We start from the raw sequence: 19,714 nt of genomic DNA on the forward strand, positions 1-19,714 counted from the left end.
TCTTATTCCTGACCTTAGAGGAAAAATTTTCAATTTTTCCCTGACTATAATGTTAGTTGTGGGTTTGTTGTATTTTAACTTTATTATCATTAGGTATGTTTTTTCTATATCATACGTGTTGAGGGTTTTATCATGAAAGGATGTATTTTTTCAAATGTCTTTCCTGTGTCCGTTGAGTTGATCCTGTTTTTTATCTTTCATTTTATTAATGTGATATATCTCATTGATTTAAGTATGAGCAATTTTTGATTCCCAGGGATAAATCCCATTTAGTCATGGTATATAATTCCTTTAATGAGTTCCTGAATTCAGTTTGTTAATATTGAAAATATTTGCCTCTCTGTTCATAGAGTCTATAGTTTTCCATCCGTGTAGCATCATTATCTGGCTTTGGCATCAGGGTAATGCTGGCCTCATAAAATGGCTTCATTAATTCTTCTTTAAATATTTGGTAGAATTGCCCAAATTCTAATTGCCCAAATTCTAGGTAAGATATCTGGTCATGGTTTTCCATTGTCAGGAAGTTTTTGATAGTGATTCAGTCACCTTACTTGCTACTGTTCAGACTTCCTATTTCTGTATTTCTAGGAAATTATCCATTTCTTCCAGGTTATCTAATTTGTTGGCATATAATTATTCATGGTAGTCTTTTATGATCCTATTTATTTTGGTAGTGTCTGTAATTTCTTTTTATTTGAGTCTTCAGTCCCATATTCTCAGTCTTCCTTTAAGAGTTGTAAATTTTGCTAATCTTTCAAAAAAAAAAAAAACAGGTTTTAGTTTCATTAGTCTTTTATATTGCTTTTCTGGTTTCCATTTACTTTTACAATGATCTTTATTACTTCCTTCCTTCTTCTAACTCTGGGCTTAGTTTGTTCTTTTTTTAGTTCCTTGAGGTGTAAAGTTAGGCTGTTTATTTCAGGTCTTTCTCATTTCTTAATATGTGCTTTCATCACTATAAACTTCTGTCTCAAATTAGTTTCGCAGCATCCCATTGGTTTTGGTATGTTGTGTTTCCATTTTCATTTATTTTGAGATACTCTTTGTTTCTTTTCTTTTAATTAGGTATAACTGACATGTAACATTATATTAGTTTCAGGTTTAAAATGTAAATATTTTATATTTATATATATTGTGGAATAATCACAATAAAGCTAGTGAACATCAGCTACATGTAATTATAAAGTTTTCTCATGATAAAAACTTTTAAGATTTCCTCTCTTAGCAACTTTCAAATGTGCAGTTTGAAACTATTAGGAACTGTAGTCACCATGCTGCATATTACATCCCCATGACTAACATTTTTTATAACTGGGAATTTGTACATTTTGAATACTTTTGAAATATTTTGAATACATGTGAATGTCTCAACCTCCCACCCCCCTGCCTTTGTAGCTGTTAGCTTGATTTGTTTGTTCCACATTTAAGTGAGATCATATAGCATTTCTCTTTTACTATCTGACATATTTCACGTAGCATAAATTCCTCAAGGCTTATCCACGTTCTCAGAAATGGCAAGATTTTATTCTTCATTCTTTATTATAGCTGAATAATATTCCGTGTGTGTGTGTGTCTGTGCTGTGTGTGTGTGAGAAAGAGAGAGAGAATATATACATACATACTGCTACATCTTTACCCATTCATCCTTCACTGGACATTTAGGTTCTGTTGTCTTGGCTATTGTAATTAATAGAGTTTAGTAATATTTTTTGATAATTTTTACATCTATGTTCATCATGAATATTGGCTTATAATTTTCTTTTCTTGTGGCATCCTTGTCTGGTTTAAGTATCAGGGTAATGCTAGCTTTGTAAAAACAGTTTAGAAGAGTTTGCTCTTTTCTCCTTTTCTATTTTTTGGAAGAGTGTGGATTGTTATTAATTCTTTGAATATTTGATAGAATTCACAAATGAAGCATTCTGTCCTGGACTTTTGCTTATTGGAAGTTTTCGGTTACTGACTCAATCTCCTTACCAGTAATTGGTTTGTTCAGATTTTCTTTTTCTTCCTGATGCAGACTCAGAAGGTAGCATGTTTCTAGCAACTTATCTATTTCTTCAAGGTTGTTCAGTTTATCAGCATATAATTGTTCATTGTAGTCTTTATGATCCTTTGTATTTCTGTGGTTAATTTGTAACATACCTTTCATTTCTGATTTTTTTTTTTTCTGAGCTTTCTTGGTGAGTCTAGTTAAAGGTTTGTCAATTTCGTTTGTATTTTCAAAGAAACAGCTCTTCGTTTCTTTTCCATTGTCATTTAGTCTCCTATAAAGAACTCCAAACTTTTTAATTAATATATATATATTTATATATATAGCTTCAGATTTGTTGTCTCCTTCCTTCTACTAACTTTGGGCTCTATCTTTTTTTCCTGTTCCTTGACCCATAAAGTTAGTTGTTTACTTGAGATTTTTTCTTATTTCTGGACGTAGGCATTTATTGCTAAGAATTCCCCCTCTTAAGTTTTTGTATTTTTTTAGGTCTATTTTCATTGTCTCAAGGAATTTTTAAATTTCCTTTAATTTCTTCTTTGATATATTGGTTGTTCAGTATCATGTTATTTAATCCCCACTTGTTTGTGAATTTCCCAGTTTTCTTATAATTGTTTTCTGGTTTCATAAGACATCTTTTCTGACCATGTAGTATATGATTTCAATCTTATTAAATTAAATTTGGAGTTTATTTGTTTTGTGTGTGTGTGTGTGTGTGTGTGTGTGTGTGTGTGTTATGAGAGAGAGAGAGAGAGAGAGAGAGAGAGAGGCAGAGATAGGGGCAGACTCCCTGTGAGGAGCCTGATGTGGGACTTGATCCTAGGACCCTGAGATCATGACCTGACCCAAAGGCAGACAACTCTCAACCACTAAGCCAACCAGGTGCCCTCTTATGAAATTTGTTAAGACTTGTTTTATAGCCTAACATCTAATCTATCCTGGAGAATGACTATGCACTTTAAGAAGGTGCAATCTGTTGCTTTGAATGAAATTTTCTGTAAATATCTGTTAAGTTTATCTGTTCTGACATGTTAAGGCCTATAATTCCTTTTACTAATTGATTTTTCCATTGATGTAAGTGGGTATTAAAATTCCTTACTGTTATTGAATTGCTTTTTCTCCCTTCAGATGTTTTAACATTTGCTTTATATATTTAGGTGCTCCTGTGGCTGAATGCATAAATATCTACAAATGCTTTTCTTCTAATTGAATTGATCCTTTTATCATTATGTAATCCCCCTTTTAATCTCTTATGATAGTCTTTGTTTTAAAAAACCTTATTTTGTGGGTATACATATAGCAAATCCAGATTTCCTTTTGGTTTCCATTTGCACGGAATATCTTTTCCCATCCCTTCACTTTCAGACTGCATATTCTTATATCTGAGTACTCTTATAGGTACCACATAGAATCTTTTTTTTTTTTATTTTTAACCCATTTGCCCTATCTTTTGATCAGAGAATTTAGTCCGTTTACATTTAAAGTAATTTGATAGTTATGCACTTCTTGCTGTTTTGTTAGTGGTTTTCTTTCCATTCCTCTGTTTCTTTTGTCTTCTTTTACTTCCTTTTGTGGTTTGATGGCTTGCTAGTGGTGTTTCTAGATTCTTTTCTCATTATTTTGTATATGCTTATCTACTATAGGTTTTTGCTTTGTGTTTACCATGAGGCTCACATATAACAATTTATAACAATCTGTTTTAAGCTGATGAGTTTGAATGCATTCTAAAACTCTGCAGTTTTACTCTCTTCACATCCTGTTTTACGTTTTTGACATCACATTTTATATTTTTTATTGTGTGTATCTTTTAATTATTGTAGTCATTTTTATTCTTTATTTTTTAACTTTCATGCTAGCTTTATGATTAATTCACTACCCTCAATATATATTTATTTTTTACCAGTGAAATTTATACCTTCACAAGTTGTTACTATTTAGCACACTTTTTTTCCTACTTAAAACAGTCCCTTTAACATTTCTTGTAAGGCAGGTTTGTGGTGATAAACTCCTTTGGCTTTTGCTTGTCTGGAAAGCTCTTTATCTCTCCAGTTCTGAATGATAACTTTGCTAGGTGGAGTGTTCTTAGTTGTGACACTTTCTTCTGGCCTGCTTCCTTGTATGGTAACAACTATTTTTTCTCTTAGTCTTCTTAAGATTTTCTCCTTGTTCCTAACTTTTGACATTTTAATTACATTTGAAAACATTTGATAATGTCTAACTGTGCATCTTTCTGGGTTCATCTTTCTAGGAATTCTCTGAGCTTCCTGGATCTGGAGGTGTTTTCCTTCCTCAGAGAAATTTCCAGTCATTATTTCTTCAGATAAGTTTTCTACCCCTTTCTCTCTGTTTTCCTTCTGGGAGTCCTATCATGCAAATGTTAGTTTGCTTGATTTTATCCTGTAAGTCCCTTAATCGAGCTTCACTGTTTTTCCATTCTATCTATCTATCTATCTATCTATCTATCTATCTATCTATCTATCTATCGCTACTCTGATTGAGGAGTTTCTTTGTCCTGTGTTTGAGCCTTTCCTCTGTTTATGGTATTGAACCCCTCTTGTATTTTTTCCAGTTCAGCTATTTTATTCTTTAGCACTGACTTCTGCTTGGTTATTTCTTATGTTCCCTATCCCTTTGTCAAGTTCTCACTTTTTAACATTCAACCCTGCCCTAGCTTCTGATTGTCTCTCAATTCTTTGTGTTTGTTCAAGCATCTTCTTATTTCTAGTAGATCCTTGTAGTTGAGGTGTTCCAGTACCAGTTAGCAACCCAAAGTGGGGGAGGGCCTCAGCATCTAGATTCAGGCTGATTAGATGCCAGACCCTTAGGCAGTAGCTTTTAAACAATGCAAATATATATAGTCCAGTGGGACCACAAACATAAGACCCACTGGCCCTCAGAGCCAGGTGATCTAGAGGCATTGTCTGAGTGGTAGTTGTGATAATTAGGGCTCTAAGCAAATTTATAAGCTCCTTTCTTGAAGATTCCATAAGCTATAATGAGGCAGAAGGAGAGCACAAAGATAGCATTCCCTGGCCTACATTCCCTGAGAGCACTTCTGTAGGCTCTAGCTGGGTGCCAAACCTGAGGCCTGTCCCTAGGGCTGAAGCTCCAAGACAAGCAAGTCACCATTTTTAACAGAATGGGGATGTGTTTCAGTCTGCTGTGTGGTACCCCAAGAACTGTCTGATTATTACAGTTCTGGGAGACTCAGGAACTCAAGCTCAATTGCTACCAGAGCCAGGTAATGAAGGGTTATCCTCTGGGTTGTAGCCACAAAAATCAGGGCACTAGACACAAGTAAGACCTCCCTCCTAAGAGATGCTGATACTTTGGAGTACAAAAGAGGGAGAATGATAGATAATACCTGCCCTCTCAGGGCTCAGGGAAAGGTTTACAGTCAGCCCTTAAATGTGTGTTTAATTAGAAGCCTGCTTCTCAGATTGCAGCTGTGATGATAAACTAATAGGCCTCTTTCACAAAAAGACTGAGCTCCTAGTTCTCTACCTCTTGCTGTGCCCTGGGGGTGATAGCTGTTTAAGAACTCTTTCTCTGTTGGTTATAATCCTGTGGGATTTATGAGCATTGTCTCCACTGGCCTCCAGCGCCAGTTGATGTAGAGGTATCCCCCAGAAGCAGTTGTAAAAACCAAGGCACCAGCCAAGAATAGAAGTTCCTCTCTTAAGGGCAAGCTTGAGCAAGGCAGATGGAGAGTGTAAACATTGCATCAACTGGCCTCTGTGTACTGAACTCAATTCTGTGGATGTCTATAAATGTGCCAAACCAAGAACCTCAGATCAAACCCTCAGGTCAGAGCTCTTGGACTAGCAAACGGGCCTCTTTCTCAGACTGGGAGTGAGATTCGGTCTGCTACCTATACTCTGCCCTGGAAGTCTTGGTCTGCCAAACTGCCCCTTTGATTGTTACAGTCCTTTGGGGCCCACAAAAACAAGCTGCTCATTCTCTAGAGCCAGGTGATCAAGGGGTGTTTCTGGGTGGCAACTGCAAAACTGGAGCACCAGACATAAAAACCAGGATCCTGGGCATGGATAAAAGCTCTCCTCCAGAAGATACTAGTACTCTAGAGCACAACCAAGAGAGATCAGGAAGATGGCACTCACCAGAGTAGACACCTGCCCTTCAGACCACTGCTTTATTTGAAGGATTCGTTTGCTAATGTTAAAGTCTGGGCACCTGCCAAGGACTCCTTCCGTACTGGGCCCTGGGACAAGTGAATCTGCACACGAGTCTTTGAAGAGCCATTTTTCAGTTTACTGTATCCCCATTAATCTGGTAGGTGTAAACTCTGGTTTTCAAAGCCAGGTGTTTGGGAGTCTCATCTCTCAGGTGCCAGTCTTAAACGTTACGATGCCCCATGTGGGATCAAACACTTTGCTTCTCAGGGAGAGGCTCCAACTTTTAAAACCCTATCTGATTATGGGTCGGGGGTGGGGGTTTATGGTGAGATTGTGCCTCCACCTTTCCTGCCCACTTTGATGTGGTTTTGCCCTTGCATACCACATGCGAAGAGGTCACTGTACCAGGTTTTAGGGTTTTTTTTTTTTTCCAGAGGAAATTGTTCTGTAGATAACTATAGACTCAGTGTGTCCATGTGAGATGAGTTATAGGCTCTTCCTAGGTCCCTATCTTGAATTGGAACTGTTTTTTTTTTTTCTTTTCCTACTAGAGTTATTATTCAACAAAATTATAAAGTAAAACTACAAAGAAACAAAACTATTTGACACAGAGACACAATTTTGTAAAGGCAAAAGTTAGCAGTAATTAGTGTAAGTACAATAAATTATATCTGTTGATATTTTGGGGGAAAGTATTACCAGAAGCAACACTAAAATATAGCATCATTGCCCAGCTAATGAAAATATTCCCATAAAATGTTAATGATTTTTCACTTGAACACTTAATTTTTCAGTCCTCTTTGAATTTATATGCTGATATTTGATGTTCTATTGCAGTTTCCACTTGCATGGAGTATTTTTTCCCATCCCTTCAAGTCTTATACACATCCTTGAAGCTGAAGTACATCTCTTATTGGCACCCAATGATTGGGTCATATTTTTTGTCCAGCCAACCAGGGTGCCTTTTGATTAGTGAGTTCAATCCACTTCCATGTAGAGTAATGATTAATATGTAGAGACTTACTAATGCTATTTTAATTGGTTCCTGGTTTTGTATTTCAGTTTTTCCTTTTTCCCTCTCTTTCTAGGTAGAAACCTTTGTAAATTGGTTATTTACCATGGTGGTATGCTCTGTTTTCCCCTTCTTTGTAGATCGGCTGTGGGTTTTTAGTCTTGTATGTACCATGGGGCTAACATAAAATATCTTAGAGATGAAACCATTTCAGGCTGAGAACAACTTATTTCTGACTGCCTAGAAAGTCTCTATATTATATTATTGATGTTACAATGTATGTATACCTTTTTTTTTGAGTTACATTAACAACTTGTAATTTTTCTCACTTTTCCTTTAACTTTTATACCATAGATGAATAGCTGACACACCATCCTAATTTACAGTTAGTTTTCTAAGTCTGAAAGGTATATTTTTTACGTTTACCTAGTGTGTTGTGTACTTTTCTGTTTTCATGTGGCTGGTGAGCCTGTCTTTGTTTTAGCTTGAAGAATCCCTTATTGCATTGCTTGCAAGGCAAGTCTGGTGGTGGTGAATTTTTTTAGATTTAGTTGGTCTGGAAAAGCCTTTATTTCTTCACATCTGAAGGAAAACTTTGCCAGATAAGTATTGTTGGCTGACAATTTTATATCTTTCAACACTTCAAATATCCTTATATTCTCTATTGGCCTGTAGAGATTCTACAGAGCAATCTGATAGACTAATGGGAATTCCTGTGTAGGTTACTTTTTTTTTTTTTTTAACCTGAATGCCTTTATGATTCTTTAATACTGATTTGTGAGAATTTATGTCTTATACAAGGTCATTTTGTTTAGAGATAAAAGGATAATCTATGAGTTCAGTAGGCAAGCCTTTTCTCAGGTTTAGGAAACCCTCCGCTGTTTGTTTTGTTTTGTTTTTATTCTGATATTTGTCTTTTTTAAGGATAATCAGCACTCATTAGGCTTTCTTCACTTTTTTTTTTTTTAACTCTAAGTTCCCTCTTCTGTGTTATGTCAAAATTCTTATACTCCATGTCAGTTATTCTTTCTTCCTTGTGGTATGCCTCATATATATGTTCTCTGTTACATTCTTGATCTCATTTACTGGATTTTCAGATCCAGAATTTGTTTGGTAAAGAACTCATTTTGTTTGTGTTTTTTTTTTTTTAAGACTTTATTTATTTATTCATGAGAGACACACACAGAGAGAGAGAGAGAGGCAGAGACACAGGCAGAGGGAGAAGCAGGCTCCATGCAGGGAGCTTGATGTGGGACTCGATCCCGGGTCTCCAGGATCAGGCCCTGGGCTGAAGGCGGCGCTAAACCGCTGAACCACCTGGGCTGCCCTTATTTGTGTTTTTGATTCCTAACTTAATTGAATTGTCTTTCTGAATTTTCTTATAAATTGTTGAGTTTCTTTATTACAACTATTTAAAATTCTTTATCAGTTAAACTACTCTGTGCCAGTGAGCTTGATTGCTGAAGATTATAATTTTCTTTTAGTGGTGCCATATTTCCTTGATTTTTCATAACCTTTGTAGAAATTCATTAGTACTTTCACATTTGAAGTAGTACATACCTCTTTAATTCTTCTTATTGTCTTCAGCAGATGGAGTGTTATGTTCTATAGTACTGCTGTTGTCATCTTTTTCCTCTGTGTTTATGAAGATGCACCTGTTCCAGTTTTGTACCTTCTTTGTGGCAGTTTTTTAAAGCTTATATGTCTTACCTGGTTCTTATCATGTACCAGGCCAAAAATCTTTTTGTTTGTTTGTTTGTTTGTTTGTTTTCTAGAAGTAATGCTATAGCTCAAGTTTGTGGTTTCTGAGCCCGCTCTCTTATCTCCTGGAGACTGCTCTCATAGTGGCACATGGGATCCTGCATAAGGAATAACAGAGCATGAGGAGAGAGATGTGGCTTTAGCATCCGGTACATTCACACCCAGTAGGATGATCCCAGCAGTAGTATTCCCTGCTAAGCACAATCCCTTTTACTCCATTTGAAATTCTTATCTGCTGCTTTCCCAATATCCTCCCAACCCCCAGTTATAGATCTCCTACCTACTCCAGTGGTGAGGGAGAGAATGGATTTCTCCAGTTGCCATAACTAGGCACTCACTGCTTTTCTCTTTTCCCTGCAGGAGAGGTCACCACCACTAGATAAATTAGCACTCTTCAGTGTTTCCTGGCAACCACCCCACTGCCCAGTGAAAGTTTCTCTTACTATCTCTCAGGCAGACAAACTCCTCTATTTTCTCCCCTTTACAGTGGTGTGCCAGAGTCTCCCTTAGAAAAGGCTAAACTTGGGATCCCTGGGTGGCTCAGCGGTTTAGCGCCTGCCTTTAGCCCAGGGCGCGATCCTGGAGACCCGGGATCGAATCCCACGTCGGGCTTCCAGTGCATGGGGCCTGCTTCTCCCTCTGCCTATGTCTCTGCCTCTCTCTCTCTCTCTCTGTGTGACTATCATAAATAAATAAAAATTAAATAAAAAAAAGAACAAAAAAAAAGGCTAAACTCTGGCAAGTTCTCTTTCTGATGCTATTCCCTCTACACTTACCTGATTTTTGTCCTGTAGGTACAAGAGGGGTCTAGGAAGTTTGGCTGGCTCCTGTGGTTCCCATCCCATACAGAGGACCCTTACTGGTTGGACTGGTGGTTGAGACTCCTGGCAGATTCCTTAGAGTATAAGATAATAGGGCTAAAAACACCCACGAGAGTCCTTTTGTTCATGTATGAATGTCTAATCCTTTGATTTTGGTGGGAGGATAAATAGGAACATTTTATGGCAAGCATGTTGCTTGACCCCACTCTCCAGAATCATCAGATGTTCACTTTAGAAAGTTCACTTTGGCTGCAGGGTGAGGAAGAGCTAAAAAGGTCAAAAGTGTAGAAACATGAAATGAGGGCATATTTATGACTGTCATTTCCTAATCTAAAGCTAATGCAAACATTTGATTTTATATAGAGAATATTTTGTCATTTACAAGGTTACTTTAGTATTGGTCTAATTGGTTTTTCCCAATGAAAGAGGACTAGAAACTAGATCACATCATAATTTTATTATAATAAGTTTGAACTATATGAGGGAAAATTAAAATATTGTATTTCAATAACAGCTTTTTTTGATCTATAATTTGCAAAAGAAGGTAAGAATGCCATGGTACTATTTGCTTAAATATAGTACCCTTTATATATAAAATGGAAGCTTAGAAAATACAACATTCCATCTAAAGGGAGAATTACCCGAGGTAACATTAGATAAGAACACGAAAATACCTATACCCATGCCAATCTGCTTCACTTGAAGTTAAAAAGCAAATATCAGAGCTACTGAAAACCATGACTGTCCTAGCAATGCTTCCGATACACAGAATTTTTTTTAACCTTCGTTACTGATAAAACTTCCCTTTTAATAGAAATGGGATTTCAATAATACTAAGAATATTTTCACTAAATGCTGTCTGACTTTAAAATTCTGTGACAAGTAGTAAAATTCATTTTATTATTCATAGTATTCATATTACTTATTTATTCAATTTACATTAATTGGGTAATTGAAAACAAAAGCATTTTAAAGATTTATTTATTTTAAACAGCATGAGAGGGAGGGGCACAAGGAAAGTGAAACAGAATCCCAAGCAAACTCGGTGCACAGCCGCAGCTGAGGTGGGCCTGAGATCACAGCGTAAGCAGAAACCAAGAGTGGGATACTTAGCCAATTGTGCCACCATGGTGTCCCGAAAACAAAAGCATTTTATGTTGCACTAGCATAGAAGTTTTTAATTCCATACATGCTTCATAGAGACTAAACCCTAAATCAGAGTAACATCAAGAAGTTTTTTAGATTGTCATAAAGATGTTCAATGGCTACTGGTCAAAATTTGATTTACAGATCTAAGTGACAATCTACGCTACTAGTTAGAAGTTTCATACAAAATAGTTTTACTAGCCATAACCAATTTTTCTTGATTTATATATAACTAATGTTTTTTAGTTTAAAGAATGAATCTTCTGTGCACAGTATTTAAAAAAATACTTTTGATTACTGCTTTCTACAATTATGGTAGACATCTATAAACCATAATAATAAGCATTCATAGTACTAGTGGGTGTTATTTTTCCGGTAATTTTATGACAAATTCTTTGAGTAATAGTACACATTAAATGTAGATTATTTAAATGTTGATTACATTAATTGTAAATGTTTTAATGATAGAGGACTTTGTCATTTTAAGATATTTGCTAATGGGGATGCCTGCTTGGCTCATTGACTCTTGATTTTGGCTCAGATCATGATCTCAGGATGGTAGGTACTAGCTCCTAGGCAGCCTCTGAGCCCAGTGGGGAGTCTGATTGAGATGCTCTCCCTCCTCCCACTGGTATACACTTACTCTCATATCTTAAAAAAAAAAAAAAGAGTTGCTATTGATTTCATTTAAATGTAAACTTTATTGATCACACCTGGGAATAGAATCCAGATTTTTCTGTACCATATTCTTTTTAAAGAAACTTCTCTGGATGTAGAGTATATCCCTATTTATTCTTTATAAGAAATAAACATATAGGAAGAAGTATTGCATAGTAGTCAAACATTTGAGTTTTGAATTCAGATTGCCCACTTTGCCTCCACCATCTAACTCATTTAGTACCTCCCTTCACATAGTTCCCTAAAGTAGTTAAAAAGTAGACTCTTGAGCATATTATTTCACAGTAACAAAATTGACTAAGGGCTTTTTCTGCTAGAATTCTATTAATAACATTTATGTTCAATAAGTATTTATCTTAAAGCTATTAAATCACTATTAAAAATATATACTTTTATTTTTACATTATAGATAATTTTTTCTCTAATTGATTTTTTGGTTTTGTTTTGTTTTAGGTCACTTTTCACATTGAACCATATAGCAATCGAGATGATCAAAACATGTACAAAAATGTCAAATATATTATAGACAAGTGAGTTTCTTTGTTTACATTACTGTTTTATGATCCAATGATAATGTACAGTTATAAGAGTACATTTAAATTATATTTGAGTTTGAAGACTTATGGTCTGATATACTAAATTTTATAATAAATAATCATTTTGAGGAACATTTCTGAAATTCCTTATGATTCACTTTTTGTATAGATTCTATTTACTGATTTTGTGTTTATTAAGCTTTATTTATGATTTGTTGGCTGATACTTTAAATTGGTATTCCATAAATCACTAATATAGAGTTTTGCCTTTTCAAAAGAAGGTTCAGATTATAAAATGTGAACTGCTTTTATGTCTGTGGGCCCACATCCATTATTTTCATTTATAATTAGTCTGATTACAAGAAAAAAAATTCTACAGCTTCATTGTGTTCAAGGATTTTTACTGATAGGAACCTGTGACAGATACTGTACTCTTAAAAGGAAACCTACCAGCAACAGTGAGACATTTATCACTGGTAGAAAAAAAGCAGTTGACATATTCATATAGAAAATGGGCTTTTTAGAGTATTGGTCATCATTTGTAAACTTCAATATAAGATAATTAATTTCTTGTTAGGTAATGTCTTGATGTATCCAGTGTCTCATTTTTCCAATCTGCAAAATTGAAAATGCATTCTTAATGATTACCCTTAATATAACTGATCCCCCAAAGAAAGTGAATAGCGTGTTTTAACTATTTTCAATATAGAAACAGTTACTGTCTGTGGAAAATGAGTTGCAGATATTCACTTCACTTTTACATATTTTTGTATTCTAGATATGGAAATCATCCAGCCTTTTATAGGTACAAGACTAGGACTGGCAATGCTCTTCCTATGTTTTATATCTATGATTCTTATATCACAAAGCCTGAAAAATGGGCCAATTTGTTAACCCCCACAGGATCTCAGAGCATCCGCAATTCTCCTTATGATGGACTGTTTATTGCACTTCTAGTAGAGAGCAAACACAGATACGATATTCTTGAAGGTGGTTTTGATGGAATTTACACATATTTTGCCACAAATGGCTTTACTTATGGCTCATCATATGAGAATTGGGCAAGGCTAAGATTTTTTTGTGATCAGTTCAACCTCCTGTTTATCCCAAGTGTGGGCCCAGGATATATAGATACCAGCATCCGTCCATGGAACGCTCAGAACACTCGGAACCGAATCAACGGGAAGTACTATGAAACTGCTCTGGATGCTGCACTCCATGCCCATCCCAGTATAATTTCTATTACCTCTTTTAATGAGTGGCATGAAGGAACTCAGATTGAAAAAGCTATTCCCAAAAGAACCAGTAATACAGTATACCTGGATTACCGGCCTCATAAACCAAGTCTTTATCTAGAACTAACTCGCAAGTGGTCTGAGAAATATAGTAAGGAAAGAGCAGGTTATACAGTTGATCAGAAGCTGCCTCTTTCCTAATGCATAAATAATTATAGAAATCACCTAATTTCAGTAAACACCTTTCGTGTTATTTGGCAGTTATCCCATCAGTATATATGTAATAAAAAGAATTTGTAATTTTTTAAAAATGCTAACTAATATCATCATTGTCACCCTTCACAATTCTGCACTGAAAAAAATCTGAGAGAAAAGTTGTGCAATAATGTTATTTGACATGATTACATAGAGAATGCACAGTTAAATCCTGATTGTATTCTGGGCCCAACGAGAGAGAATGTGTATATTTGATATGTCTAGTGAAGAAAATAAGATCTACAAGATAGTGTATATTTCATTAGTTTTTTTTTTTTTCCAAAGATTCATTCATCCAGAGTCTGTTCACTAATACAGTACAGTCTCCAATAAGAATTCTTAAGGAAAATAAAATCTTAACTTAAGCCTTACTGTGAATCGTATTGTGTTAGGAAGGCCTGCTTTCTGCAGCACAATATGCATCATTCTTTGAATATTTTTTGATAACATAGCATGCTAGGTATTTTGCATGTCTACTGTGTCTGCTTTAAAAGCTATGAAAAATTCTGTCATAGAAGTTAATGATTGCTTCTCTGTTAAGAAAACCTAGTTGGTTTATAGTTATTATGAAGATAGAATGACCAAAATACAAGTTTTTGGATACCTGTCAATCTTTGCCTTGTCATTCATGTTTTTATTTTAATGTTAATCAGAGACCAACTGTTAGTATCAATCTTTTTCTTACTTACCAACCATTAGCTTTCCTTCTTAATATTTTAAGCTATTTTAACAAAATAGAGAAAAATTACTTTGCATTTTAAGGACATAGAAATGAAAATTCTTTTATATCTTAAATTCATTCCTGAAGTTTGACTTTTAAGTTTAACACTTAGTGATGGGAATAATCTCATTTAAAAGACAAAATATCCCCATGTAAAAACATTATACTTTGACAGTACCTATCATATTCAATATTTGTGATCAGTTGTTAATCATTTATGACAAATTAATCCACCAATATGCTAAAAAATGAATCTCCTTAATAGATTGTTATTCTTCAATTCTTAGAGTTAAGTAGAACTATAAAATATATATATACTATGACATGATTATTCCTTAGATATTTAATTTACTAAAGAGAAGCAGTAGGGCGTACTAAACAATAATACCTATAAATCTTCAGGTTTTAGAGATACTCATTCAGAAATAAGGTAACAGTAGAATTTATCATAAAATAGCCCATCAGGTGGTAAAATTTACTTTTAGTTAGTAATTTTGAAATAAAATATCTTTTATTTGAAAAGAGGCATGATTAATATAAAACTTATTTAAACCTTAACAATTTGCCATTTCTCAGAGAATGATCAGGCCATGGGAAATGCAAATAGTAGTAATCTACTTTCTAGAAGAAATTATCAGAATAAATCACTATAACAATATAATGAAGCCTCTTCCTAACCTGTGGATTTTTTTTCTTCTATCCAGTTAGCCACTGTATGTTATCATAGGATAAACTGTAAATATGTCTAACAATAACTTTTACCATATTTTATTAAATTTCAAGAAATAACTACCACAGAGGAATTTTTGTCATTGCTTATACTGCATATCTGAACCTACTGTAACAGAAAAATTTTTGAAATAGTTCTGAAATTATAAAACCAAGGTCTACAAAACCTCAGCACAAATACCACCACTTTCTATCTTGCTCCCCTTGCAAGCCTAGATAATCTAGTACAGCAGTACTCTTTACCTCTGAACTTTGTTGTGCTTCCCAATACATTACTCAAACTAGCCTGTAATGATCAGATTTCAAAGTAAAACAAAACAGATTTGTTCTCAAGGGAAAATGTTTGGAATCTGATCTCATAGTGGTTTAAGAATTTATAATTATATGACTATCCTGTGTCTTTTTGCCTGTTTAATAATTTCATTATTCTTAGGGAGGAATGCTCTCAAAAATCTTCCTCAGGTATTCATTACAGCTGCCTTTATCATTGGACTTATAACACAGTTTGGATCATTATGATCACAAGTAAAAGCAAAGAACTGGTTACCTAATTTAAACTATCTAGATGTGAATTCAATAAACTAAAATAACTGTCAAACAGTGTAATATATGCAATGCATGAATCATAATTCTTTTATGGTTTAATCAATCTGTTTTGACTCTATAGAAAACAGTCTTTTTTTCATTGTTCCATTGAGGATTAATATTGTCAAAAACTGCTGTTATTAATGTTTAAGTTATACATTAACTTTTTTCTGTTTTAAAAGTAATTAAAAGGCTATTTTGTTATATGTAGTAACTAACTTTTCATTTAATAAAAGCATACATGAAATCGTGTATCTTAGATATAAAAATGTGTTCCTTTCTATTTATGAAATATGTTTAATTTCTGATTAACAGATGAAAAGTAATATTCAGCACTCTGTATATTTTTTCTATTTAAATATGTAACACAAAGTGTGTCTTTAACTATATATACATTTTAAATCTGTGAATTTGTTTTTTTTTTTTGTGTGTGTGTGTGTTTTTTTTTTGTGAATTTGTTAAACACTGGGTGTGTTTAACAAATTCATAGAAAAAAATGGGGTTTTTTTGGGGGGTGGGTTGGAGATGTTGTATTTTTTTTATTCTTTGGGCATAATCATATGTTAGCTCTAACAGACCACCAGAGAATCTACCAAGTTTCTAACCCTACACTTTTTCAAACTGATCAGTTACTCAGTTTAAACATGAAGACTGTTCCTGAACTCTACAGTGCCTACAGAAACAGCTCTTGAAAGTCTGTGTCTAAATATTGAATTAAAGTCAAACACTTTTATGTCCCATAGCATAGCAATACTTTATGACCAGCAAAATTTCAGTTATTTTTATAAATATCTACAATTTCAAAATGATAAATGGGCCTAGCCACAAGCAAAACAATTTTTTTGGCTCAGAACTTCTTTTTAAAAAATGTACTTCAAATTAAATTTTGTACTGACTTTATGTGGATACATAACAAAGTCTAAATGTTATTGTATGCTTCCTGTAAGATCATCATTCTTGAGAATTCAAGTACTACATTGGCTTAATTACTTTATAAAGACTCATTCCAGTCTGATCAAAGAACTTAGAGTAGTGCTGTTAGATTTCATCAATGAAGAGAGGAACATTTTTTCAATGTGGTTTTTGTTGTTACGTAATTTATAGTATCAAAAGAAAAATAACTATATATGGTAACAGATATGAAATTTAGTGAAGTTAAAACAGCACTTTTTACTTTCTTTGTTCTAGATTTCATTTAAAAGCATCTTACTTTGTTTCTCAATTTATATTAAAAAATTAGCCATAAATTTAATCATAAATTATCATAAATCATAAAGAGACTTTCAGAAAATACCCCATGAAATAAATATTTCATGAAATAAGACAATGAGTTTCTATGGTTTGATAATTCTATATACAGAACTCAACTTATGACTATATCATCATGGTTTGTTTTTGACATTTTGAAAGAATTGGTCAGTCTGGCCAAAGATTGTTGTAAACAACATGAAATAAAGGGATAACTACTTAACTATTCAGCCACATTTAAGATGCATTAATTATGTTCATGCATGAAAGTATTTCAGTGCTTTTTACAAAAGGCCATTATGAAAACAGTACTATATTAATTTGATAATGTCTAATGTGATCTTTACCCTGATTTTGAAACTATCAAATACAAAAGAGAAAAATATTTAGAAGAAATCAATTGTAATAAATGCAATAAAGTTTAGAAATTTATATAGTCACCTAAGAAGAGCGTGCCAGAACATTTGTTATAGTCAAAGTTTGTATTTATTGAATGCTGCCATTCTATGTATTGTTTTTTAATTACTTAGATTCATTAGCCATGTGGCAGGCTATTAAGCCATTAATATTAAAAGAGAGCAATCTAATCTCTGGCTTCTTGTAAAAAGTTAACTGCAAGGCTGCTGAATTCTTATTTGAAAACTTGGTGTTATATTTAATTAAAGTACATTCTTGAAAACTACACTCTTTTTAGCTGTCTTGTAAAAAAAATGTTGAGTGACGATCATTTTATGAATAGTAGCTGAGCTCAAATTCTATTTTTCCTCATGAATATTATGTATTCTTAGCTAAAGACAATATAATCCCCAAATAAAATATTATTTTAATGTTTAATATTTTATTTCATTGTTTTCTTTTTACTTGAGTCACTCCTGTATCAAGTGTAGGTAATGTTTTCTCTTTTTAAAATGTGTACTCGGGCAGCCCGGGTGGCTCAGCGATTTAGCGCCTTCAGCCCAGGGCCTTATCCTGGAGACCCGGGATCGAGTCAGGCTCCCCGCATGGAGCCTGCTTCTCCCTCTGCCTGTGTCTCTGCCTCTCTCTGTATGTCTCTCAATGAATAAATAAATAAAATACTTAAAAATAAAATAAAATGTGTACTCTATTTGAAGACAGGATATAAAGTATTGTTTCCATAAAGAAAGCTTAAAAATACATGAACAATGAAAAATGGGATTTTGAAAAAAATATATATACAATGCTAGCATATATGATTGACTACATATTTGGTATCAAGCTTCTGAGTAGTTAATACAAGATATTATATGGCCTTTTTTTTTTTTTTTTTTTTTTTTTTTGCCAGGAAAGAAGCACCTCCTTTCCTCTACAAGGTAAACTTTACCTTGTCGTCACAATTTAAAGTAAAAAAGCATAGGGAATATAGTCAACAGTCCTGTAATAGTGTGGGACAAATGGTAGTTAGATTTATGGTGAGCATAGCAATAATGTATAGAAATGTTGAAACACTATGTTGTACAGCTAAACTAATGTAACATATATTAACTATACAAAAAAACAAAAATACTTCAAAAACAATTTCGCACATTGGCATTATTATACCTCAGAATAAAAATGTAAAAACCTACAGGAACCTGTCAGGCAATGTAATGTAAATAAATGCATCAGGTTGAAGACCCTAGAGAGTCCAAGGAACTTTGGACCACTCTCACCTAAAAGGAGTAATTGCTAGTTAGCTCTGTCAATGTTCATTTTGTAGTTATGGGTCACTGAAATGAAGTATGCATGCCCACGTGTCTATAAATTTTTATAATTATAGCATTTTGGCAAATATCAGAAAAGATTTTAAAAATATTTTCTGGTTGGGGTCACTAATTTGTGACCTCTGACATAAAGAATATAAAACTATTGAGAACATTATTTATAAAATTACAAAGATTTTTCATGGGACTAGTTATGGTGATGATTATTGAGTAAATTCTAAGTATGTAACAAAACTCAGTGAAAGTGAATCCATGAGAGTTCTGAGTATATGATGTCTTCCCAGATTTTATGGAAGATCAGAAATAAAGTACCCCAACAATGAGGTTCATATCTCTTAGCCAGTATTCTCCCTTTAACCTAATTTGGCTTTTGAATAGCTGATTTGAATTAATTTTATTTATTGAGAAGGACTTGAAGTCCTTTGATTCTTTTACTTACTAGATATGAATCCATGTTTAAAGCCTGGAAAGTAAGTAGAGAACCCCGTAATCGTATTTAATTATAGCCCCCACTTCTGCAACCTATTTTCTGCCTTTTTGAGGGCTGCTATTCAACCTTTCTTTCTTGTTCTCTATTTACCTGCCTTTCTTATCTGCTTTGTTTCAAAGAGGATATTAGTGATCTGTTAGAATATATAGCATGACAAAAAGTCTCAGTTGAACAAGAATAGGAATACATGTTGAACCCAGCATTAAAAGGAAAACAATATTATGGGAAATACACTGCTATACTGGTGATTACAAATTTAAGCTTTTGAGTAGCCAATATGAAACAAACATCATCTACATGTTGTGCAATGTTCATAGAGTAAGATAAAACTTATTTATATCTTAAGGGTGTCTACTCTTACCACATTTTTTCAAATTGGTAAGAAAGAACGAAAACTATTTGCAGATGACCTGGTACAAAACACAGTAAACTCTATAGATTCCACTAAAAAACTATTAGAAATAAGTGAATTCAGTAAAGGTGCAGGATACAAACAATATATAGAAATTTGTTGTCCTTCTGTATGCTAATGACAAGAAAGAGAAATTAAGAAAACAATCCCATTTAAAACTATCGAAAATTACCTAGGAACAAGCTTAACTAATGAGGTGGAAGATCTGAATTCTGAAAACTCTTAAACATTGGTGAAAGAA

At 33.8% G+C, this 19,714-nt stretch overlaps 1 protein-coding gene across 6 annotated transcripts in view; it reads left to right on the plus strand.

The window, feature by feature from the left end:
* Window positions 1-17,684, plus strand: part of MANEA (mannosidase endo-alpha) — a 72,794-nt gene extending 55,110 nt beyond the window's left edge. For all 6 annotated transcript variants that reach the window (XM_035697547.2, XM_035697556.2, XM_025444372.3 and 3 more), the window contains 2 exons: window positions 11,995-12,071; window positions 12,856-17,684. In XM_035697547.2, the coding sequence (XP_035553440.1) occupies window positions 11,995-12,071; window positions 12,856-13,513 (735 nt within the window). In that variant the 3' untranslated portion in view covers window positions 13,514-17,684. The remainder of the gene's footprint in view (window positions 1-11,994; window positions 12,072-12,855) is intronic.
* Window positions 17,685-19,714: the final 2,030 nt, after the last annotated feature.

Source organism: Canis lupus, chromosome 12 (genome assembly GCF_003254725.2).
Source record: "Canis lupus dingo isolate Sandy chromosome 12, ASM325472v2, whole genome shotgun sequence".
Lineage (NCBI taxonomy): Eukaryota > Metazoa > Chordata > Mammalia > Carnivora > Canidae > Canis > Canis lupus.